General features: G+C 51.7%; 2 protein-coding genes and 1 long non-coding RNA gene across 5 annotated transcripts; 2 read left to right on the top strand and 1 right to left on the bottom strand.

Annotated features, from left to right (window-relative positions):
• Positions 1-2291: 2291 nt before the first annotated feature.
• AKAP5 (A-kinase anchoring protein 5) lies at positions 2292-8826 on the top strand. Of its 3 annotated transcripts, none has more exons than XM_087747927.1 (2): positions 2292-2448; positions 4378-8826. In XM_087747927.1, exon 2 carries the CDS (start codon positions 5030-5032, stop codon positions 6419-6421), a length of 1392 nt encoding a protein of 463 aa, XP_087604053.1. In that variant the 5' UTR covers positions 2292-2448; positions 4378-5029; the 3' UTR covers positions 6422-8826. The 3 variants fall into 3 exon arrangements, with proteins under 3 accessions (XP_087604053.1, XP_087604052.1, XP_087604051.1); XM_087747926.1 differs by lacking the exon at positions 2292-2448 and adding an exon at positions 2803-2986; XM_087747925.1 differs by lacking the exon at positions 2292-2448 and adding an exon at positions 3099-3172.
• An 8303-nt stretch (positions 8827-17129) lies between these two features.
• ZBTB25 (zinc finger and BTB domain containing 25) lies at positions 17130-21147 on the bottom strand. The gene is made up of 3 exons (XM_087747923.1): positions 20684-21147; positions 19955-20134; positions 17130-18732 (listed from the first exon to the last, which is right to left on the bottom strand). The coding sequence occupies exons 1-3, from the start codon at positions 21145-21147 to the stop codon at positions 17706-17708; spliced, it is 1671 nt and encodes a 556-aa protein (XP_087604049.1). The 3' UTR covers positions 17130-17705.
• On the top strand, positions 20975-23290 carry LOC148056880 (uncharacterized). Its single transcript, XR_015702359.1, has 3 exons — positions 20975-21071; positions 21775-22091; positions 22265-23290. It is a non-coding gene; the product is annotated as an uncharacterized LOC148056880 (long non-coding RNA).
• The last annotated feature ends 426 nt before the right edge of the window (positions 23291-23716 follow it).

The following is a 23716-nucleotide window of genomic DNA, read 5'->3' as shown; positions in this document are numbered from 1 at the left end:
GTGATTTTTGGGTTTCAATGTATGCACTGAGATTACTGAAGTAGAACTTATTTCTCTGATTAACTGTACGCAGCAGCAATCCTGGTATTGACAAGTAGAAGTGATTATTGCAGTAATAAGTTGCCTGCAATGCACCACTGTGTGCGCATTTAATCTTTTTTCCTTTCCTAGATGATGTGTGTCATCTATAGGAGATAAACTACCTGAGTTATCCTGTGGATTTGGGATACTTGCAGTTGGCTGCGAAAGATCTGAATTGAGACTTGCAAGGCCCATCTGCTTGCATCAGAACTGAATCTAAAAACATTCCGATTTTGGTGAGAACTGGGAGAATCAGGCTGTAGGTGTGCACCCATGTAAGGGCGCTGCTGTAGTACACAGATACTGTGTATGTATATGGAGACAGAGAGAGATCTGTATCTCTCGAGTTATTCAGTAGGGGAGAATAATTAAATAAAAATTACCTGGCTGTCACAGAAGCAAAGAGAGAATAGCTTAAATCGTCCTAAGAGCATTTGAGATGCATTCACAGCCTCCTAAAATTTTCTTTTCGATGGTACTCAGCTGGGGATTTATTGGCAGCCAGGTTGGCCACTTGCAGGGGGCCAGAAGGGGGGTGCCCCAGACCCCACGCCTGGCTGCAAGCGCCTCTTCACCGGCGGCACCTCGGCTGAGCCTTCCCTCGAAGCAGGTTGCCAGCGCTGATGCTGCCAAGTCTGCTGTCAGTTCCTACATTTAATCTTCCCTGCTACACTGCTTTCCCGCAAGTGCTCTGCGTTCCACCTTCATTTTATGCTTATGAAAGATGGGAAAAGTGCAAATTTATGCTAAGATTAGCCTCCTTTTAGTTTAGCATGAGATCATAGACATGTGCTTGAGAGAGATGGTTCAAGAGGTTGCTAGTCCACCTCCTGCAGCCAGGCAAAGCAGCGGCTCGGGCATGCAACTGCTGAAGGGTTTGCTACACGCCGGGGGACTGGAGGCAACAAAGCGTAAGGGCCAAAAAAAAGCCCCAAGCATCTCTCTAAGTTAGTGGGGAAGCTTTTCTAACTTGCACTTTAAACCTGGTGGGCTGTGAGATCTCCAGTCTCCCAACTCTAGGTCTTGTGGGGCAGGTTCATAAATAGGTTGGTTTTTTTTTAACTCTCTCCTTTGTAACTAAGTATGCCAGCTAGTTCTTGCCCTGTCAAATAGGACACAAAGGACACTTGATCTCTTCTAACTAAATACTGGAAGGTTGTCTTCTCTTCCCGTTGCCTAGAGAAAAAACTAATTACATACGGATTTGTTCTCTGTGGGCCCAGAGCCCTTGGCTGGTGTTACGGCCATCCATTCCCCGAGCTGCGCTCTGATGAGAGTCCTGCATCATGTCATGTAAGAAATAACACAGATTTTTGGGGGGACAAAAGAAAAAGGAGGAAGTGTTGCTTGGCTGGCTTGCTGCGCTTCTGTGTGGGCCCAGAAAGAAAACCGGAGCCTACAGCTGGGCCGGGATCTTCTTTCAAGCTTATCCATCTTCAGACCAGATCCTCTGCTTGCTTCAGACCCTGACGTTTATTTCCCTCGCACCGTAGCCTTCGGTGCTACCATCGTCCCCTGGAGCAGCAGGAATAATTGAATTCCACGCGAGGTGTTTCTGAATGGGATTGATGAGAACCTGCCTCCTTCACGCCACCCCCGAGGCAGCGCGCGCACGTGAGCCACCCTCCCCACCGCTGCCTGCTTTCTTCCCTCCTGCCCCCGACTGCAGCCAGGGAAAATCTCGTGCTGAGGAGCCTTGCTCGGCTCTAATGCAGAAGTGGATCCTAATTAGAACCCACCGCCCACCCCGGGGAGAGGAGCCGTTTCCAAATGAAGGTTATTCTGAGTGAACGTGAGCAAACGCATCTCATAGGGGAGCTTTTAGAAAGGCAATTCCTTGTAGTTGCTTGATCCACTTTTCTGCCCTACTGGCTGAAATTTCAGCCAAAAGAACCCATTTTGTACCTTTTTTTTTCCATAAAGAAGCTGGGGGGGGCATGTGTATTTTTCTAAGGCTGGCCTACACTGGAAGCCACGTGCAGGTTCCAAGCACACTGCTATGTGCAAACATGCTGTGAAGTAGTTAATGTCCTTAAAACGTTTGTGGGCGTCAGTCAGCTCCCCGTGGAGATGAATGGGGACATTCAGGCATCTCGAGCTATAGTTTTGTGTAGTTCATCAGCTGCACTTGGTAGTCCTCTTTCCGGAGGCCCTACCATCAATCATAACAGCTGGAGATGCAATTTTTTTAAAGTTAGATCTCAGCTGCTTTGGAGAAAAAGGGTTTATCTGAAAGAGGCACTTTCTCTGGTATTTTGGGCGAGGATTAGTTTAAACGCAAGAACCGGCTGTCCTTACCACCACCTCTGACGGTGTTGCTCCTACAGGGACCCAAGCAGTGCGTGCGTAAAGCTGCAAAGGTTTCAGGTAGGACAAAAAAAAAAGAGCTGCCGAGAGCGAGACCCCCTACCTTCCTTCCTTCCCACACAGCCAGGGAAACGCCAGCGCTCCCTTCTCTCCTGGGCCTGCGTCCGCTCTCTTAGAGCGCACCTTGCTGCCCTTGGCATCCAAATTGAAAACCAGAGCTCGGGCCCTCCAGGCCCTTTGCCTTGAGCGTAGTTTGCGGTTTGTGCGTCTGCCGCTGCTGTGCGCAACCCGGGAGGGGAAGAAAGGTTACTCTGCAAGAGGGAGAGGGACCCTGCCCCGCCAGGGGGGACTGCTGCCTGTCCCGAAGGGAGGGATGCTACCCCGCAAGCAGGGAGAGATGCTGCCTTGCGAAGAGGGATGCTGCCCGGCGAGAAGAGGGGGTGCTACCCCGTAAGGGACGCACAAAGGACGGGATGCTGCTCTGCAAACAGGGAGCGATGCTTTCCCGGAGGAGGAGGGACGCTGCCCCGCACGCAGGGCCGGGCCGGGGTCCCGGCGCCCCCTCCGCAGCCCCGCGCTGCCCGGAGGCTGCCGGCAGGTGCGGGCAGAGCCGCGCCGGGGGCGGGGGCGGGCCGGGGGCTGGCGGCGGGGGGCGGGGGGCTGCCGGCAGCGCCCTCCCCGCCGGCCCGGGGGGCGCGGCTGCGGCGGGAGGGAGGCGGCGGCAGCGCAGCCGCTGCGCGGAGCGGCGCGGAGCGGGGCCGGGCCGGGCCGGGCCGGGCCGCAGGTGAGGGCGCGGAGCGGAGCGGAGCGGGGCGGCGGGGGCGGGCACCGCCGCGGGGGAGGCGACACGCGTGGGGTTCCCGGCTCGGCCTCTGCAGCCGCCGCCGCTGCCCGAGGAGCCCCCCCGTCCCCTCGGAGGGGCCCGGCTGTCGGGGGGCGCCCCTCGCCCGGGGCCGGGGGCACCGGTGGGGGAGCGGCGGCGCCGGGCGGCTCCCGCGAACGCCCCCGAACTTCCCGGGGCTGCGGAGGCTGCGGCGGAGCCGGGCTGCGGGCTCCGCGCCCCGCTCCGGGCACCGGCAGCTGCGGGCTTCGCTCTCGCACGCGCCCCTGTCAGCCTGGCTCGTTTTCCCCTACAAAATTAAAATAAATTTGAAAAAAAATAAAGTAAAAAAACCCACCCAAATCTGCTCCGTGGGGGAGCGCGCCCCGCCGGAGCCCCCGGTTTAATCACCTTACTACTTAAAAGCAGAGTACAAAATCCTGTGTAAGGGATCGCCTGGAGCCCCGGAGCCAGTCCCAGAGAAGTTGGGCTGTTTGCGGCAACACGTTTTGCGTCTTTATATCCAAAAATGTTCCGATGATGTTTTGAGGCAGCGCTTTTTTTTTTTTTTTTTTGAAGGGTGACATATACCTTACAATATCATATATTTGATGAGCACATGCGGTGTTAATTGAGGTTGCCATGGAAGGCATGCACGTAGTATAAATAAGCTCCCTTCTTCCCATGTGATTTCGCTTTTGTATTCCACAAGCCTCCTTTTTGTATTCTGTGTTTTTGCATATTGTCATATGGTGCATTAAAGATAAAAATATCTGCTGTCTTAGGGTGTAATTTCCCTAGCTGGAACTATGAGTGCATATGGAGTAGTGGGGAAAAGATGTAGCTAACCGTAGGAGAAGAAAATACATAGGTGTGCGTGCATAATATGTATTTGCCATTATATGGGCAATTAAAAAAAAATATCCCCTTTTACCACACAAAATAGCAAAATAGTATTTTCCGTGGTGGAAGGTCACTGGGTTGACATCTTGGTGGCCTGATTTTGCCTTTGGATATTGATGCTAATTAGTGGAAAAAACTGCTGTGGTGCATCCAGAGGTAGAACTGCTTTTCTAGCCCTGGTCTGCCTCTCAAAGTGAAAGGTTCTTTTAAAAAAATGTACTTTTTAATCACTCTACAGGTCTTATCGTTTGTTTGTTGTGTTACAGATAAGAGAGGGAAGCGTTGGCCGTGCTTCGCAGCAAACCTCACATAACCTGCGAGGGGAACTGAAGCAGAAAGCAAAGCTGAGGGAAAGCAGCATCTGACCTTGTCACTGGGGGGCAGAAAACAGCCACTGGCCGCCGCTGGTTTTACTGGTGCTTCAATCAAGCTCCCTGTGCGATGTGGAACTGCAGACAGCTCAGGAAGCACAAGTTCTTTCCAGGTCCGTGGGGTGAATAAAAATTGTTAACTCTTGGCTTGATTTGTCATCCTTTGGGGGAAAAAAAAAGTCATGTCAGACCGGCAATTAAATAGTCGTGCTGTTAGACCGAGCGCAACTTGAAGTGGGTTGTCCCGGAGGTGAGAGTGACTCTGGCCAGCAAAGCCGAGGAGAAGCCTGTGCAACTTCACGTCTACCCGGGACTCCTTGGAGAGGTGATAAAGTGAGTAATAAGACAAAGTGGGAGTTATAAAGCAGATGCGATAGCTTCAGCAGAACTTCTCTTCACTGCCACATCCGCTCGTTAAAAAGCAACTAACGTTATTTTGAAAACAATTTGAGGAAAAAATGCACTTTGAGCATCTCTGCAGTTCTTGTGTCTGATGCATTCATCAAGAAAATCAATAATATAACACAAACGAAGGAGAGGAGCGAATATGGCGAAGGCAGCTAAGGAAATTCAAATGGAGAACCCAAGAGAGGTAGATACTCACAGCACAGGGGCGACGTGCTCCCCGTCGGAGGAACAGGCAGAAAAACCCTCCATGCTCTGTTTCAAGAAGCGGAAGAAGCCCTGTAAGAAGGGGCTGGCCACGAAGGATGCATGCGAAGGAGCCTCGGAGGAGAAAAGCCAATGCGCCAGCGCTGACCAAGGCGAGGCGAAAGTTTCTAATCAATCGCGATCCTCCAAAGGAGCCTGGGCAGCCATCAAAAACCTCGCAAGACCTCGGAGAAGGCAGAAATCCTCCTCGTGGAAGAAGGCGCCCTCCAGTTCCCAAGTGCAGCTGGAGGTGGACGTTGAGGAGGGCTGTGCGCAAGGCTTCCCGAAAAAACGGGCGAGCTCTGGGGTGAAGATGCCCTGCGTGCGGTTCTCCAGAGGCAAGAAAAAAGCCAGCCCCTCTGAAGCAGTGGAGGAGTCGGAGGGCAGCGTTCAAGCAAATGAAGTGATGGGCATTTCGAATAAAGCTAGTGAAGAGCCAGAGGATTTGGCCCCGACGGACAAGTCAGAATCCTTCAGCCCGGTCTCTGCAGAGGAGGACCAGGATGCGGCGAAGGAAAGCACCGACTCTGTTGCGAAGAGCGAGCCCGTGACAGAGCCCGCACCTGACGTGGAGGAGCAGATGGAGCGCACCGCTCAGTCAGAGGGGACCGATTCGGAGCCTGTTGATGAAACAGCCCAGGAAAAACTGCAGGAGGGGAGCCTACCCCAAGCCACAGAACATGCGGAAGGCAAGGATGTTGCTCCCGAAGCTCCCGTTTCCAAGGATCAATCCAACAGCGCCCCTGAAACCACCGAGCCGCAGGAAATCACCAATATCTGCGAAGAGCTGCCTGAAGGGGATGAATCAGGAAAGAGCATAAATCTTCCTGAGGAGAGCAAAGCCGAAGAGACTGCAATGGATTTCAGTCCATCGGCGTTTAAAGATGACGCAGCGAGCGTGCAGGGCTGCTCCAGCCATCAGGTGACATTGGAAGCAAGCGCAGGCGTCGGCATTGTCATCACTGTCACCGAAGCCGAGGACTCTGAGGACACCGACTCTGACCAGGCCTACGAGCCGTCCCCGGTTTTGCACCAAAATAAGCAAAAAGGGAACAAAAAATCAAGTGGGAGCTTTGATTTTGGTAAAAAAGAGGGCCCTGAGGCTGGCGGCGGTCCCCAGGCCGAGGAGAAAGGTCCGGGCGAGCAGGGGCACAGAACTGGGGAGCAGTACGAATTGCTCCTCATAGAAACTGCATCTTCCCTCGTGAAGGCGGCCATTCAGTCGTCCATAGAGCAGCTGGTCAATGAAATGGCCCTGGAACAGAATAAACACAACAGTTTTCTGTGATGGCAGTGATGCCCCCAAAATAACGCATACAGGGAGTGATTTAAAGCTCCATTTGGCCTGGGGCGGGGAGAGCTCGAAGGGCTCCCGGGGCCGAGGTGTAGTTAATTCTGCATGCCTGTTCAGTTGTGTGTCTATGTGAAACAGATCCTGGGACGTGGGGCAGACCCGGCTATGTACAGCGTGTCCCCCGGGGCTGGGGCTTCAGACAGCGCCGTCGACCGCAGCTGTGGAAAAATGAAGGTGTCACAGCGACTGTATTTTCATTTATTGGCATCTTTATGTCAAGGCCATGTTTCTGCTGTCATCCATGCCAGGTTTCCCCACTGTTCATGCTGTAGATCTGTATGGACCGGGCATTTAGTGAAAGGTCCCGAGAGGCGGCGAGCGCCCGACCCACTGCTGGGCTGGATTCGGGGCACGTTGGACGTGGCTGGAGGTTTGTCCGGGGGTTCGGCGGAGACGAGGGAGGGTGAAGTGACTGCAATGTTAACACAAAGACGTCAATGCCAGACAGGCTCAGGCTGGTGTTTAGTATTGCAAACAGGTACTCGCTACGTAAAGATGCCAGAAACCACGGTCACCTCTGCTGTCGCCTCGCATGAAGCCGGATGGTTGCGGCGAGCGGTGTTTTTCATTTGGCCTCTTCCCCTGTCACAAGCAGCCTGTGCATTTCCAGACATGTTAAAGCACGGCATCAGCTGCTCGCCTTGCTGACCCTGGGCTGCGCGAACGCCAAGAAAACGACAGCGCTTCGTTTGCCGCGGGGCCTGTTCTCGCACCGTTAAGCTCAACGGGCAAAATCCCAGCAGCATCGGTGGCGCGGGCTGGGCGGGAGCGTGCCTGCTGCGGGCAGCCCTTGTCCTTCCCTCGCCTTCCTCCATCCCAGTCACGATGTCACGGTGAAGCTGTCCTCGGATATAGCATATTTTTGCTCTATGGCATGTGATATAAATAGCAGTGAGCTGCATGCGTGTTAGCAGTCAACTATTGCCTCGGTGTTGACATAGTTTGGGTAGCTGCGATGTGCTGCCGGCGCTGGAATTGCTTTGGCTGGGGAGGAGATTTGGTGCGAGTGCTGCCGGCACCCCTGGGTGCAGGCGGCAGCCTGTCCCGCACGGCTCCCCCCTTGCTGCAAAGCCCGCCTGGCGTCAGCGAGCCCCGGCATCCCCTGGGAAACGTGCGTTACGTCCGGCTCGCTGCTGCCGGGCTCTGGCTGGCTCCGGCACGCCACGTAGCTTGCTCTGAGACATGCAGGGAAATGCCAGAATGATTTTACCAAAGTCCTCAGGGAAAAAAATCTAGACATGAGGGCCTGGGGACACGGCCGTAAAATGCCTGGACAGGCCAATCGCCATCAAAACCCACAAACTGCCCTGCTCTGAGGGGGTTTGCACTGGTGTAGCGTGTGTGTGCGAGCATCGCCTCTAACTACCAGCTCTCCAAGAGAAAGGGGCCTTTTAATAATTTGGGCTTGCATCTGTGCAGCTGGGATTTACGTACAGCTGCGGGCAAGTCAGCCTGTTCTTCTGAGAAAATTCTCCTGCGTATTTCTCAGCCGATACAGAAATAGCAGCCTCGCTTGGCAATTGCTCACTGACCATAGGCGGTACGCTGAGATTTCCCTTCCCAGCGTAGGATTTGGATTCCTGTTAAAATACAAGGGCTGTAAACTTTCCTAGTACCTGGTACACAACCACATTTTAAACTTCGATAAAGCATCTCCGTTGTTACGAGAGGACTGTGAGCAGCGAGTGCCACAGCTTGTTTCTGTGCAAGTAAAACTTAAGAAAAATGAGAGGATGTTAAAAAAAAAAAGCGTCTTCTTTTTCTGTGAATTTATTTAATAAGTTATCAGATATCAATAATTCAGTATGTACAATTTTAATGGCTTTGTACTTCATACTGGTCCTTCCAGGTATTTTGCCATAGTTTTGAAAGGGACTTTTTAAGGACTTTTATACGTACCTTTGGAGCTGCTGCAGCACCCTGAGAAGAGGCATACTGGTGCTGGAGGTTGCTTATGGGATTACGCTGGGCACGGCAGCAGGTCGGTGCCAAGCAAAGGGCCTCAGCATCTCTGTGGGGCCCCGCTGGCGTTGGCTGCAGGGGAGGCTGTCCGGGCTCTAGTGAAGAAACACAAAATGACCCCGCAGGGCCTGGCTGTCATCTCCTGTCAGCCTGCTAAGCAGTTTCAGGAGGATTTCATGTATTTCAGTATTGCCTTTTAGGCAAAACATGTCTTCAAAAGAAGAGGAGAATGGCAGAAATGCTTTGGTCCAGCCCGGCCCCTGTGACCTGCTCCATATCCAGGGTTGTGTTTGCATCCTTTCTGTAGCTGGTTTTTCCCTTGGTTATAGCTGTACATAAAACTGACGATTATTTCATTAAAGTTGAATGTACCTGTTGTTTTCTTGCCTTGTGACTGAGTGGGCAGCTATGGAGAGATTTTATATACGAAAGGATAAACTCACAGTGGTGCTCTGTTGTGTCCAGCCTTTTCAGGCAGCCATACGGTGATCAGAAAGTAATCTTTAAAGTTGTTAACAGACCTGAAATCTTTGGAGGCTTGCTCTTCCTGTGCTCTTTTTTATAAGGTTTCCTTGCGGTTGCTGGCCAGGCATTTCCATTAGCAGAGTCCTGGCTGCTATAAGGTATTTGCAAAGGATCACAAATCTCCAGTGGCTAAGAAAAGCCGTCATCCTGCTGCCCGACAGTTAAATTCCCTATCGGATGCTCCGTACTGCCAGAGGAAAATGAGGCTCTGCAGACTGACCGGGGTCAAACCCCCCTGCACGTGGAGTGGCACAGCTCTTGCCGATCCCATGCGGATGGTTTGGTTTTCTCTGTGAGCTGCTGGTTCCTGCTGTCAGCTCCCGAGGCTCCGGGTTGCTGTTTCCAGGCATGGTTTGGTGCTGACAGGGTCCGCGGGACGGGGAGCAGCAAGTTTGGTGCTTCTGCACTTTCTGTACGGCTCAAATGGACCCCCCCCCCTAATTTTTTTTTTTTTGCATAACATCTTTCATGTAATTTCTTGAGGTACTTTACAACATAGAGAAAATATGGGGAAAAAAGTTATACATTTTTAATTGCATTAATACTATTTATTCTTTCAGGTTTACAGAACAAAATATAGACTCATAACAGCCACTAATGACTTAATTAAGACTCTCTGCTCCTTCATTATGATTAGAGAGTTGAACATTAACAAAATATTTATTCTTTCAGAGAAGGAATGATAAATTTGCTCTTGTGAAGGAATACAGGGCCAGGAAACCTGTGAGGACGTGACTGCTTGGTTGTGCCAGAGCACCAAAGGGTGGCCTGGCCTTAGGACTGCGTTCCTCACCGGCAGCTGGAATAAACTGGAATAATACATAACCTTGGTTTCTTATAGCCTCATTCAGATTGCTTTGGGGCCATCCAGCTCCTCATCCAGGAGCTTGTTGCTTGCTGCCCCTCTGAATGATGGAAGTGGTTGCTTTGCAGCAGCATCTTAATGAATTATTGGGTTCTTCTGCTCACCCCACGGCTTGTGCTGCTGCTTTTCTCCCAGATGTTTCCAGCGCTCGCCTCAGCGGGGACAATTTGGCTTTATGTTCAACAAGTCCCCTATCCCTGCTTTGCCGTGTCATTTTGAGTGTTTTCATTTCCCACAGCTTTTTTATATTAGTAGCAAAGAAAAGAGTGTTTAAATAGTGTAACTCGTGCCCAGGAAGGCTTCCAGGGAGATAAAAAGCTTTTCTGTTGTGTCAACACTGAGCCCAGCAGAAAACAAGTGTATCCTCTGAAAAGTTCCTTGTGGAAATTGCTGGGTAGACAATGATGGCACAAACAAATATTGCATTTTCTTTCCTGCCCTGGGACTCCAGAAGTGCATTAGAAAGGCGCCGGCTGCTTAGGGCCCGATCTCCAGCCGCTGAGGGTCACTGCAGCTCCGTACGCTTCAAAGGACCACATCTACAGCAGCCAGGACTCCAGCGTTTGAATTTAAGATGCTGTCCCTGCATAAATGATGGACATTTTCTTATGTGTGCTTCTGTATAAAAACAAAAATCTAAAAGTTGTTTTCACAAATGCATATAAAAAATTGAGTAAACTCATGAAACACATGTGAATCCTGGTCTGTGCTTGGGATGGATGGATGGAAGCCGGACCCCGCTGACAGACCCATGTGTTAGGAGCAGCGAAGCCCTAATATTGCCTGTCTTGTAGATACAGGGTTTCAACAAGAGTAACTCAAACCAATGAAATACTCCAAGAGAACAGATTGATTTAAATAATTTGCTTTAATATTATTTTATGTCTGCAGTTTTATTTCCCAGAGAAATAGTTCTTGTTATGTCTTGTTGGGTGGTATTAAAATAATGAAATATTTTAATTTGCAACCAGATAAAATCTTTACATTAAATGTGATTTTTAAAAAAAAAATGATCAGAGGATGTTATTTCTTACACAGTTATTTAAGCAACAATATAGGTTAACTTTTTTTAGGAGGCACAACTTTCACATTTCTTTCTTTGTGCAGAGAACTGTGAAGGGCGCAGTTTTTCTGTGATAAATCATGGGATTTTCCTGCAATGGGGTGAAAGTCCATTTAGCTGGAAAGTGGATTTCAGCGCAAATACCCAAACCCAGCATTTTAAAATAGGTTTCGTTACATAAAAACTGACAAACATACTGGATACAAAAGGGGGGGGAGATGTTAAGGAAACACGTTTTGCAATTCAGATTGCTAAGATGAAAGTATCATCTGCAGCTACAGAGCTGCGTGGCAGTCACGCCATCCGTCCCTCAGTTAGACCTAGCAGAGATCATCCTTTCAAACCTCTTTATTCTGGAAGAGGAGACGCCCCCCGCCAAGGTGGGTGCCCCAGCAGGGTCCCTTCTGCAGGTACCCCTGTCCTTTCAGGTGGTGCCTTTCCAGCGCCAAGGCCTTACCGGTGCACAGAGACACCGAGCATCACCTTGCCGTTGTCCCAGAGAGCAAAGTTTAATCTTGAGCGGGATGTCATCTCTGCGATGTAACCACAGTCATTCGTGTCACGTTTGCTCTCACTGTTTGCCATTTTAATGAAGACACGAGGCTGAGGTGCCGATGCGTCAAGGCTCAGTGCCGTGACAGCTCCGTGTGATGTGAGACTGGTGAGATGGCAGCTGGGTGGGAAGCGCAAGTACTCCGACTCCTACGGTGCTTCTGAGCATCCCCACCGGGGAGGAGGAGCGAGGCATCCTTGCTCCTGCCAGCAGCCTCAGCCGCTTTGCTTTCTGCCTGCCAAAATCTCCCCCAGACTGCCGCTGCACAAAGGCGTCGGGCGTTGTCGTTGCAGCGCGGGTGGGCGCTGTGCAGCGCTTCGTCGCAGCCCAGACAGCCTGCAACTGAATTTGCATTTCGTTTGCTAGCCGGAGCAAGGCAGGGAAGGCCAAAGCGCTGAAAGCCTCTCGTCCCGAATCTCCCTGAAGTTTGTAGAGCAGCTGCGAGCCTGTGGGCACGACGCAGCGGGCTGGGGGACCGGCTGGCTCGCCAGCGCCTGGCCGGCAGGCGTGTGCAACAGGCACAACAGGAATGCACACCTGCACCCTGCTCATTAAAGCGATGAGTAAGCGGCTCACAACCGCACCGCCGGGATAAACAGAGGCTGGTGGGGGATGCTCGGCCCCTAATGACAGGCTTCAGCGCCTGCTCTGCTGGGTCCGGCGTTGCTGCGGGGCGGTGGAGGCGACCGCTGCTGGAGCAGGGCCCTCCCGGGATGGCTGCAGGGAAAAGGGGGTGACGCTGAGCATCAGCCTCCACCCCCGGCATGGCGGCGCTTTCGGCCGGAGCTTGGCGGGGCTGCACACCCAGCACTGGCACCAGCCCCACGGAGGCCTGACTTGATGGTTGACACCGCACTTCTGCCTGCCATGAGGTTTCTTCCCCTGCATCACCCCCAATGGCTCACAGCCCTGGTTTCCCTGCCCCGGCACCTATAGCTGGCTTTACATCCTGCGACCAGCGGGTTGCAAATCCAGCGCCAGGAGGGACAGAGGGCTTTACACAATGTTTTCTTATGCTGGTTTCCCAGTAACAGAAGGGTTAACATGGACTAAAATTTGTCCAACTGCCACTGGAAGCCTTTAGCAGCATTGCCCTAGCATCCCAGGAGGGTAAAGCCACGCGCGGGCTGCCCAGAGCCCTGCAAAGCTTCCCAGGGGCATCTCAGCTCAGGTGAAAACCAGCCTGATGGAGCAGATAAGGTTTTGAGCTTTGCTGCACCTTTGTTCCGAGGGTGCAGCGTCTGGTTTAGGATAGTTAGTGGAAACATTTCCTCTCTTAGGCTGCTTTTGAAGTTGTGTCATTCCTTTTTCTTAATGAAACATGCAAATGCTGCAATTGCATCTCAGGGAATTCAGTCCTGACACAGGTCTGGTTGTAAATATCTGACTGGCATGTAATTTAGGGCAGATCCATCCTCATGACCTTTTTCCTCGCCGTTTCTTATTCCTCAGAATATATTTTCCTAATGCTGGACTGCTGGGAAGCCCACTTGGTAGCAGCCCTTTTTGGCGTACCATGGCAGGAGGGGGAAAGAAAAGGCTGGGTTTTATTAAACAGTGAAGCCGAAGATGATGGCAGCAGTATGGCACGACCTGCTGTTGGCAGATTGCCATGGCAGGGCTTTGACAAGCCAAGAAGAAACCTCCTGCTTGGCCACTCATGGTCCTATTCAATGATGCTGAATTGCATATGTTGAGATCACTTTTCTCTGCACTTCTGAAGGCTTGGCTTACATGGGATTTATACCTTCTGCCTCCAAAATAGTAGAAAACTATTCAGTAACAGCATTACACTCTTTCTAGAAAGCTCGTGCTAGCGGTATTTCATGGCTTTGTTTTTAACTGCAATGCTCCCTGCTTCAGGTTTACATCCTGGCAGCAAATTTCTTTTCCCTTTTTAACCTTCTCCGTGTGCACAAATGTCCCAGACCCCCCTGGTGAGGGGCACTGCACCCACGGCCGGGCGGCCAGCCCCCCCGCACCCCCTGGATGCCACTGCTGCCCGATTTGGCAGTGATTTGAGAGACAACATGCGAGCGAAGAGCCTGCCCGAGTGGCTGGTGTAGCCAGATGGCTGAGGGCACATGTTGTAACCACAGCCTGCGCAGAAGGTAAAATGAGCTGAAGGGTTTTTTTTTATCCTGCGTGGAGATGCGGCGAGCACAACCCGGCCATCAGCATCCCCTCCTGGGCAGCCAGCAGGCAAGTGCCAGCATGGCTCTCCCCCAGCTGCCCAAAAATTCAAGGTGGAAGAGGTAAAACCCGAACGTTTGCAGGTGAACATTGAGAGGGGACGGGTTACCTTTTAAGGACGGCCTGTGCAAGTAACAGGCATCGAAGTCTCGCTCCTCTGGCACCGGTAATGCAGAAGTTCAGCCTAACGCTTTCATTGCACAAAATGGCATCTCCAGCCAGCACTGCAGGTGGTGAAAAACAAGTTTCTCAGTAAAATAGCCAGACCCCATGCTGGAAGGGGGGATAAATACCCTCTATTCCACATCCCTTACTGCACCCTAAGCAGCCTGGGAACCATGGCGCCTGTTGGACCTGGCCTGTTCAGCATCAGAGCACTAAAAATATTTCAAAATACCTATCTTGAAGTTGTTTAGCATACTTTGGTCAATAAGCCACCTAACCTACAGGTGACATATTCAGACCAGCACCCAGATACCTATGAAAGTGATGGTAGCCACTGCAGCGCTTACTGGCATTTCAGAGGTTAACTTGAGCTGGCCGCGGAGTCTGCTCACACTGCGGGGCACTGGCAGGGGTCTGAGCCCCATCTTCCCACGTTTTCATGAAACATGAGCTGCAGAGCCCACAGACAAGGCACTTCAATGCCTGTGGCTCGTCAGCTCTGCACCCTTGACGCGGGGACCCCTTCGCAGCACAGGGCAAAGCTCTGGGGATCCCCTGGAGCTTTTAAACTTCCAGCCTTCAAGTATCAGCACCCCGGGGCTTTCCTTGCCTAAGCCCATGTGCATCTATCAACCAGTTGCAGATATCTGGAAGGAATCACCAGTATCATTATTCTGCACGCTGTGACAAATTCTTCTATGTTTTCATTAAAAAAAAAAAAAACCAGAAGAAATGAATATTTGCCAAGCCCAGCTGTGCAAGTCAGGCAGATTTTCAAGCATGCACCGGCACAAAGGTTAAGCACTCGGTAATTCAAGTGTCTTCTACATACAGTAATAAAACTTCTTATGATGTATCCAGGAGCAGCTGCTGCCCTGCCCTTGCTTAGCAAACCTAACTGTCTTCTAAAATTATTTTCTATTCATACGACTTAGAGAGAATGATGTTCTAAGTTAACGTAACTCGGAGCTGATGACTTCTGTCTCCCAAGCTTTTTCTACGGCTTTAATTATAACAGCACTTTAACGCTTGCAGTAGAAAACTGCTGAAAATGCGTTTCTTGTCTTGCAAATGATGCAAAAAAATGCCCTTTGCAGATGTTTGATGTCACAGATGTTCAGTACCGCAAAGCTTAACCAAAGTACACCCTAAAAAGGGGTGTGACGATAAAAAAAAAAAAAATTGCTTACACTCATAACTTTTCAAAGACATACGGAACACGTGGATGAACACAGTGCTGATTTCAGTATGCTTTCAGCTTTGCTGATGTATTTGCAGTCAGTACTAAGGAGTCACTCCTACAACACATAGGCACATACAGCTGATAGAATCACAGATTGGAAGGGACCTTAAAGATCATCTGGTTCCAACCCCCTGCCATGGGCAGGGACACCTGCCACCAGATCACGTTGCTCAAGGCACCAGTCCCAACAGACATTTGGATCTTCTACCCGAGCTCATAGTTTTTATTAAAGCTCCCTTTTAATAGCCAAGAAGTGAAGAAAACAATCCTGCCCACAAACCTGAAGAGGAGCAGCATGTCCCAGGGACACCTTTGGGCACTGCTGCTTGCTGTCCCCAGTACTGACCTCTGTTGTCACTGCCTGCTTTATCTTTGCAGAGACATCAAGGGCCATTTGACTTTCAATATCAATTAGTTCAGGCAAGTTAGGCATCTAGTTGAAGTTCCAAGGTGCTCATCTACTGACTGAATAGTCCGAAAACTCACTTTTAGCTCTTCTCCACAGCTATACCCACCCCATAAAGTGTTGCACACAAATAGGGAATGACTATAAAATACCATTTTTTTTTTTTAACCATCATGTAGCAATAGAGGTCAGCAGAAGCCAGAGGCTGTTTGTCCAGTTATAAGCAGTCAGTGCTGGATGTGATTTAGCTGACGCTATTAGCCCGGGAGAGACCCAGAAGGCTCTCTTCGAGGAAACGCTCCATGAGAATCGCTCCGAGCTCAGATGCAGCATTTGCAGGCCTGGATGTCGACGGGGTTTTGTTTGTTTTCTTGTTTTAAAGAAAGACTTTTTAGGCAGAGTTAAAATGCATTCACACCAGAGCAGCTTTAACGGGTACACACAGCTAGAGGAGCACTCGGTCTAGCAGGCAAGCACACACCAAACCGCAGCATGCATTTTGTAACATCATCCGTGCAGGCTCAGAGGCTGTTTGTTTTTACCCTTTGTCTTAAAACACAATTTGGCAGCCCTCAGCGGCCCTTCCATCCCCTGGAGTGTGCAGCTCCCTGCCCAGGAGAAGCAGCAGCCGCCCTTACAAAGACCTCAGATGGTCTTTTAATTCAGCAGCGATTTAATTGCAGCCCTTGCTCCAGGACAGTTTCAAAGACGACAGCTCAAGGGTCCTGACTACAAAGAGCTTTGGAGCGGGCATTTTGACAATAAACTGTTCTCACCATTGTTCAGGCTCCCCCTTTCCGAAGGCAATGACTCAACTCCACCCGGACTGGCAGGGAGCCTCCAGCTTCTCAAAAACTGGGTAATGAGATTACGGGAGCAGCTCGCAAGGCTTTTGCTCTTCGCTGCGAAAGAAACCTCTGCGCTGTAAGAACTTTGTGTGCCTCTTAGGGGCCTTCTGATTCAGAGCATCTCCTGAGGGACGGGTTGGAGACCGCCTGGTAGGAAGCCAGGGGTATCTCAGGTGAAAAACTACGGAGGGACAAAACATGAATCCAAGAGGAACGTGTACAATTTTAAACCCCTCTTTGATAAGTTATTACTCTTCAGCTATCAAGGAATGATAAATGAAAGGCAAAAAGCTTGCACTTTACCATTTTATGGTGGCTCCACAAGTAGAGAAGAAATAACACATTATATATTTGCTCTTAGTAAATATACAGATTGTAATAGTTAAGAATGGGCTTGGTCCAAGCTGTTTATAGAGTCAGAAATCATTTTCACTGAGAAAATCCGTGTGTGGTATTGAACCCTGTAAAGACTTAGGCTAGGATGTGCCTCCTCTCTGAGAGGAGAGGACAATTCTTTGCAGCTTTCATTCCTCCTTGCAGAGAGGACGCTCCAATAACGGGACGTGGTCCTAGAGGGGCACCAAAGTTTGCCTCTCCTCATGCAGTAGTGGTTGAAGAGGGAGGAGTAGGAATGAGCAAACACGCATGCAAACCCCTTGAGTCTAAAAGTAAATTGACAAGATTGTGCTGACGAGGACCCCAGGGCTTGTCAAAGTGAAGGCTGCCGCCCCGACATCAATGCCACCACTTCCCTTGAAAAGACCAGCCTTACGGCTCCCGCATGTATTTATGCAGAGATTTATTAACTGCAGTTATACAACACGAACTTCAGGATTCATCTCCTTGAGATATTTATTTTAATTAAAAACAAACTGTTTGGGAAACACAATACATATTTCCCTCCATCTAGTTTCAGAAGAGCAACTCTATGGGATACAAACAGTCCTAGGCACTGCGCAGCGTATTAGATGATGGTTAAACCTCACACCCAGCAATACAGTCTTAACTCTAGTAAAGCAGAGCAGGAACAAATTTACATTTATGAAAAATGTAACCGAATTACACAGAGGCTTCCAAGAAGGACTTAGATGGGAATTAGTTTGAGCTTAAGTTAGAGAAGTAAAAAAAAGGCAAGTACACAAATCTCAGTGTGAAGGTCTTCACAGTTATCTCAGAGGCAACGGGAATGGTGAAGACAATCAATCAGCTGCGGAGAGCAGCCACTCACTAGATGGAAAATGCCAAAATATCCAGTTTCAGCACCTAAAGGCTACACAAGGGGAGACCTACTCTACCAGGATCGTATCAACACTTTCTTGGATGAGATCCGACTCCAGTATACATTCATCTCAGTGGTCTTGGGATAAACTGGAGCTTTTCCCCACGCTCTCGCTGTCACAGCAAGGACGAAACCTGGGGGTCGCGGGGCTCTCCAGCCGCTGGCAGCGGCTGTATTTGTGCTGTTTCCCTCTGTGTGTGTACACGTGTTCGAGCAGCTGGCTCTTCGGGAAAAACGTGCGGCCAGACTGTGCAGCTGATTTTTCTCTTTCTTGAGAAAGAAAAGTTACAGTTCAACTCTACTGGTTCGTGGTCCTTGGAGATGAGGGAGAGCTGGCTGATCTGCAGAGGCTCCAAGTCGCTGCAGCTCAGATGCTCCAGCTGATGCTCATCCTCCTTGAGGAGGAAGGCCCCGAGCCGGTGGCCATCCCCAGCCTCCCTGTCCTCAGCCAGAGGCTGCACTTCCCCCAGGTCGCTGCTCTCCAGGATGGAGGCCGGCACGCCGAACGGCAGCGAGCCCGAGACGTGGGTGTGCAAGTGCTCCCGCAGCCCCCCCCGGGAGTCAAAACGCTCCCCGCAGTAGTGACACAAGTGCACCCTGAGGCTGGCCTTAGCAAAGATGGGGCCTGCTACCTCCGGAGAAGGAGGGGCGCAGCTCTGGGACACCACGGGCTCCGAGTCGCACCTCTCCTGCTTTATGGAGACCGAGAGCTTCGGACGCTCTTCTGCCGGCTTGGCGAGAGCAGCGGGCTGAGCGGAGGGGCGAGCGACCTGCTGGTCGAGGGAGCTGTCGTCCAGGCCGATGGCCAGAGAGAGCTGCAGCTGCGGGTGATCGCCCTGGGCAGCAGACCTGCTGCCCACCTTGGGCAGACTCTCCTTCGCTCCCAGGCGTTCCTTCGCCGGTTTGTGTGCGGCCGAGATCTGGATGCCGTACAAGTTTGAAGACTGGACCGGCTCTGGGGAGAACACTTGGTTCATCTCGATCGCGATATGGGAGAGGTGGTCTGCGTGGAGAAAGCGGATGCCCTCCTCCAGTCGGCTCTGGCTGACGGTCTGCTTTGGCCCTTTTCCGGTGTACATGATATGCAACAAGTAACTAAATATGTCAGGCTGAATGTCTGTAGGCTGAATCTTTATGCATTCGCTGAAACAAGACAGATGATTAAGTACATACAGGGCTCCAAATTACAGTCCCAATCCATTACCTGCCCATACATTTGCTTCGCCGTTTGCTGCTGGAGCGTGTGCGCTGCTGCCTGCCTCCTGCCTCACAACGAGCCGCGCTCCCCGCCCAGACCCGCAGAAGCGCATGTGCCCTGTTTGCACAGCAAAGTGCCTGAGCATGTATTTATCCCTGCGATTGTGAAGACCGTGCGCACAACCGCAGCCAGGGACGGTGAGAGCGGCCAGCTCCCGGTCACCCCGTCACTCGTACGCACGGCCGACTGCCGCCGCACGGCACCGCAGCGATGCCACGCAAGCTACGCGTCGCCAGTGTGTGCCACTCCAGTAATACGAGGCAAAGAATATTTGTGTGTTTAAGTAATAAATTCAGCTGCCGCTACTGTGTAATCTTTATGAGCTTTGCACTTAAGTGTCAGTAAACAACATCTATTGGAAAGGAAGTTAACTGATCTTCTCACTTCCAGCCGACTGGCGAGGCGGCTGATGGCTAATGATTACCCTGCAAAGGTGCTGGGCGCAGGTCCCTCAGAAAGGAACGAGAACGGAGAAGGGTTTAATCGATTACAAGCAGCAAGCTCCAGCTCAGAGGCGAGATTAGACCTCGGCACTGCTGTTGTTATTCCTGCAGAACCACTCCTGACCCGGCTGGGTGAAGCATCTGAACAGCAGCTTGGAATAAACTGATGATCTCAGTCTCGGCCCTTATCTGCAAGAGTCTGAAGCGCAGAACTGCGATAAGGCTACAGCTTCTCAATTGCTTCAAGCCCATGGATCCTTCCAGAAGGGACAGTCCCACCCAGCACGCTTGCCTACAAGCCAACGCACGCTGTGTATGGGCAGGAGGTACCTGTACATCCCTAGACTGCAACTCTGTGAGGTCTCACTGCAGGAGGGCTGTGGTACTTACGTGTTTATTTTCTCTGGTCACACAAATCTCTCCTCTTCAAAATGCGGGACCTGATGTTGGCACATGCTGACTAAGAGGGTGGTTTTAAAGGACAGCACATTCTGGACTGGGAATGTTTAGAGAACTGAGGCGTGTGCTGGGTTAGGAAAATAATCTCAGGCCATCTAACATCCCCACTTACGCTCTTTTAGACTATAATACCTTTAGAAAGGGGAAAAAGCAGAAAGTTGAACAGCGTGGTTAACAGGTTAGGAGGAGAGCTGTGTGTCCTTACCTCGTCTGATGAATAAATATCATCTTAAAATAGTTTGAAAAAGCAGCGAGCACCGCTCTGTGGGCTTTGAAGTAAACATCTCCAATGGCAACTGTGCAGTCACACAGAAAGCCAAACTCCCGCTGCATGTTCAGCTGCTGGAGGAGGAGGACGCTGTGGCCGGTGGTATCCATGGCGTGCCTGAGAGCAAGAGAACAAGATGTTCATCTCGTGAAGAAATCACAGAGCTCCCGAAGCCTCAAACGTGGGTTTCTCACCACTGAAAGGAGACGGGCGCTCAGTGAGCTCAAAACCTGTCCGGGACTTTTGGACGTGCCAGCTACAAGCCAAGCTGTTTCTCCTACAAATTAACCACGCTCCGTGGTGTATCGGCGCTAACTTTACACGTCGCTGGCGCTTTTGCTCTGACCTCGGATCGTGCTTTCCGCCGCACCGCCGGCTGCCCTCCCCATCGCTCCCCGTCCCCGCAGCGGAGGCGAGGAGCGCAGGGAGCGGCGGGGCCGCCGCGCACAGAGGGGCCCTGTGCCGCCCCACAAAGCCCCCATTGTGCCGGGCCGCGCCGCCCTCACCCCGCGCCGGCGGCCCCTTTGCAAATAAATGCTGATATTTGCTATTGTTTCAGCTCTAAATTATTGGGGGGGGGGGGGTGAGCGCGGCCTCCCCGGGGAGCGCACCCAGCGCCCTCCCCGCCCGGCCCCCGCGGCTCCCCGCGCCCGCGCAGCCGCTTACCCCCGCGGAAGCCCGGCTCGGCACCGCCCGCCCCCGCTGCCAGCCCGGCGGATGGGGTGGGCGCCGCCCCCCCGCGCTTCCTGCCGCCGGGGCGGGCCGGGCCGCGCCGGCCCAGCCGCCCCCGCCGCGCCGGCAACAGCGAGCGCGGCCCCCTGCGCGCTCCTTGCGCGGCTGCTGCGCGGCCCGGCCGTGGGGTGGGCGCGGCGCTCAGCGCGCTGCGCGCCCGCAGCCCCTGGGGGAGGGAGGGGCCGCGCTCCCCGCCGGGGGCATTTTGGAGGGTGCTGTCTTCCTCTGGGCTGCCGGAGACCTCCGCCCGGGCGGGGGGACTGCGCTGCTTGGAGCGCCCTGGGACAGCGTCGTCTGCTGAGCTCCTCAGCTCTTGGCATAGGTTGTTTTTTTGTTGTCTTGTTTTTGCTAACAGGAAAAAAAACTGTAACAGGCGCCTCCCCGGTCTGCCTGCTCATGAAAATGGACGCGAAGATACGATCTGGCTTTTTCACTCATGTCTGTAGCCTCAGTGCTTTCTTTAACCACCGGTGAATCCTGTGGATGCACCATTTCGCTCTCAGGCCTCCTCCAATCTCTTATGAATTTTTAAACCAGGGGTTATTTTGGGCGAGAGCAGCTGCGCTGGGTCGGGCCGCAGCCCCCCACCCCGATCTCCCGGCCTCCAGCAGCTCCTGGAGCATCGTCCCGAGCCGCAGCCTGTGCTTTGGTGTTCAGGACAATCTTTGAGGTGTCTTCCCCATGAATTTTATCAAATTGCCTTCTGAACCTGTTTAAACTTCCAGACCCTGCAGCATCCTGCTGCCACCAGGTTAATTTGGTGTCCACAGGTTGTTTTTTGGCTGGAAAAGGCAGTGAAAATCGCTGTTTGTGTGCTTTCACCGTGGTTTTGGTGCAGTTTCAGAGATCTGTCACACTCACCTCCTCGGTGGCATCTCTCCTGGCTCAGGGCCTCTGCCGAAGGCATTCGGTGCCTCGGATCATCCCTCTTGGTTTTCGCTCAGCATCCGATACTTTGCAGTTCATTTTCCTATTGCATTCCCATAATGGTGGTTTTTTTTATTGGGCTGTTCACAAATCTTTAGGGCAAATAATGCCCCTGGCCTCCCAGAATCCAGCAGTTTATGGGGCTGTTTCCAGCGGTGCCTCGATGCGGCCTGAGCCTGGGCGGAGGATGGAGACAGGCCGAGAGACGGTGAAGCGTATGCTCCGAGGCGTTTTGCTCCGGGCAGTGTTTGCTGCTTATCCCACTGACCAGTACAGCCTTCTCTTTTCCATTGCTCCATGTATGATTTCTTCTGTCTTAAATAAAAAGCTCACAGGGCTCGGGGACCATCTTTCCCTCCTGTATTTGTGCAGCAGCAGGACTGAGCGTCGACAGAGCTATAATCCTGCTGCTCCTGTAAGTATCGGTAGCCGCTTTTCTTCCCCAAAAAGGGTGGCAGTAGGTGGCTCAAGGTTTTGTAGCCCTTTCTGCGTTATTTAACATATTTATTAACCCGTGTACAGAGTGAGTCGCTATTTGCAGATGGGATGTTATTTATTTAAAAGATTAATTATTTACATGTTATTTAGGTTGACTCCGGTCCAAAGGACTTTGAAGAGCTTCAGAGAAACTGGAGCGAAAATGATGGAAGCGATGACGAGAAATGAAATTTGGCGTTTTGCTGTAAGACGCGGGCGATGGTATCATACACCTCAGCAGATATAAAGTGATACAGCTGACGCCGATGGGTCAAAAAACAGAGCAGGACATAATCGCCCTTATCTTTGTGAGTGCTTCTGCTTGCTCCTCCTCTGTGGCCAGAAAATAATAATTAAAAAAATAAATTAGAAAGGCAAGTATGGTGGGAGGGCACCGAGAGAATGGGGACTGGGAGAAAGGGGGGCTGCCTCGTGCCCCGTCTTACCGGGTGTGGGAGAAGCTCCCTGCGTGATGCACGTGGGAGGGAGCGAGCGGCGGCCCGAGCCCCGCGTGGGTGCTCTTTGCTTGTGTTGCCCTGAGATGTGTAAGGAGCTGGGGAGAAAAAGACCCTTCAACCATGAGAAGAAAAAACTTTTCAGTGTGATTTGAAAACCACGACCACGTCGGCTTATGGAGGCCATTTATTTAACTTCCTATCAAACAGGAAAACCTTCGAAGAAGAAGAACTGCGGGGGGTCCCTCACCTTTCGCGGGGGCTGGTGCCTTGCAGCCGCGGAGGCTTTTTGTCCCTCGGCGCTGCTGCAGGCATCGCGGCCCTGAGCCAAGGCTGCGGCGTAGTGCGGGGGGAAACAAGGGGATTTTTTTGAGACACATTTTGAAAGCCTCACTTTTATTCCGTAGGGGTTAGAAAATCCCCAGGCAGACCCGGGAGGAAGGGCTGGTGTCCCATTTGGAAACTAGGATTCTATTAACGGGGTTCGTCCTGTTTGCCTTCACGGTGGAGGGAGGCTTCAGGAAAACCTTGGGGGGCATTGAAGCAGGGATCGATGGTGGTACATTTTAACATCGTGGTATTTTATTTTGTTGCTATTTTTCATTACTTTTGTCATTTTCAAATTTGTAATCAAATCTTTTAACTTTGCTACAATTAAATTCTCCCTTTCGGCTTGTCTGGAGCTAAGAGGGATCTTGGATAGGTGCGGCAGACATAGAAACGATGGTATCTCTAGAAACTGTGTCCGAATGAAGGAGCCGTGCAGATTAAACGCTTCCGATGCTTGTGCTGAATGACAAATGTCACTTTGGGGGTGGAAAAGTCAAGTGGCAAGACCAGGAGGAAAGCCTGGCCTGGCTTATGTTTTCCCGCAGCCCCGTGGCAGGTAGCAGACGGGCCGCCCGCAGCTTCAGGAAATCCCATTTGCTCCCGCGGGCCAGCTCAAGAGGAGCTGGATGTTGTCAGGCAGGAGAGGTCCGGAGAGGGATGGGAAGAGGGCCTGGGAAAGCTCCTAGAAAGATAAAAAAAAAAAAAAAAAAAAAAAAAAAAAAAGTGCTGTCCTCGGGATCTGTGATAAAGCACGGCCGTGGCTGCCAGCCCCTGCGCT

The sequence above is a fragment of the Nipponia nippon genome, unplaced genomic scaffold (assembly GCF_047370975.1).
Source record: "Nipponia nippon isolate SJK-2023a ecotype South Korea unplaced genomic scaffold, ASM4737097v1 scaffold_11, whole genome shotgun sequence".
Taxonomy (NCBI): domain Eukaryota; kingdom Metazoa; phylum Chordata; class Aves; order Pelecaniformes; family Threskiornithidae; genus Nipponia; species Nipponia nippon.
Note: the sequence above shows the minus strand (reverse complement) of the source record. Positions and strands in the feature narration are given on the sequence as shown.

What these genes read in the sequence shown, in the direction of transcription:
- ZBTB25 (XM_087747923.1), bottom strand. Translation starts at nt 21,147, where the DNA reads ATGAGCAGGCAGACCGGGGAGGCGCCTGTTACAGTTTTTTTTCCTGTT. An exon ending in CGAGCCGGGCTTCCGCGGGG is followed by an intron (nt 20,135 to 20,683) that starts GTAAGCGGCTGC and finishes TCTTGCTCTCAG; the next exon opens with GCACGCCATGGATACCACCG. An exon ending in ATATTTATTCATCAGACGAG is followed by an intron (nt 18,733 to 19,954) that starts GTAAGGACACAC and finishes GTCTTGTTTCAG; the next exon opens with CGAATGCATAAAGATTCAGC.
- AKAP5 (XM_087747927.1), top strand. Translation starts at nt 5,030, where the DNA reads ATGGCGAAGGCAGCTAAGGAAATTCAAATGGAGAACCCAAGAGAGGTA.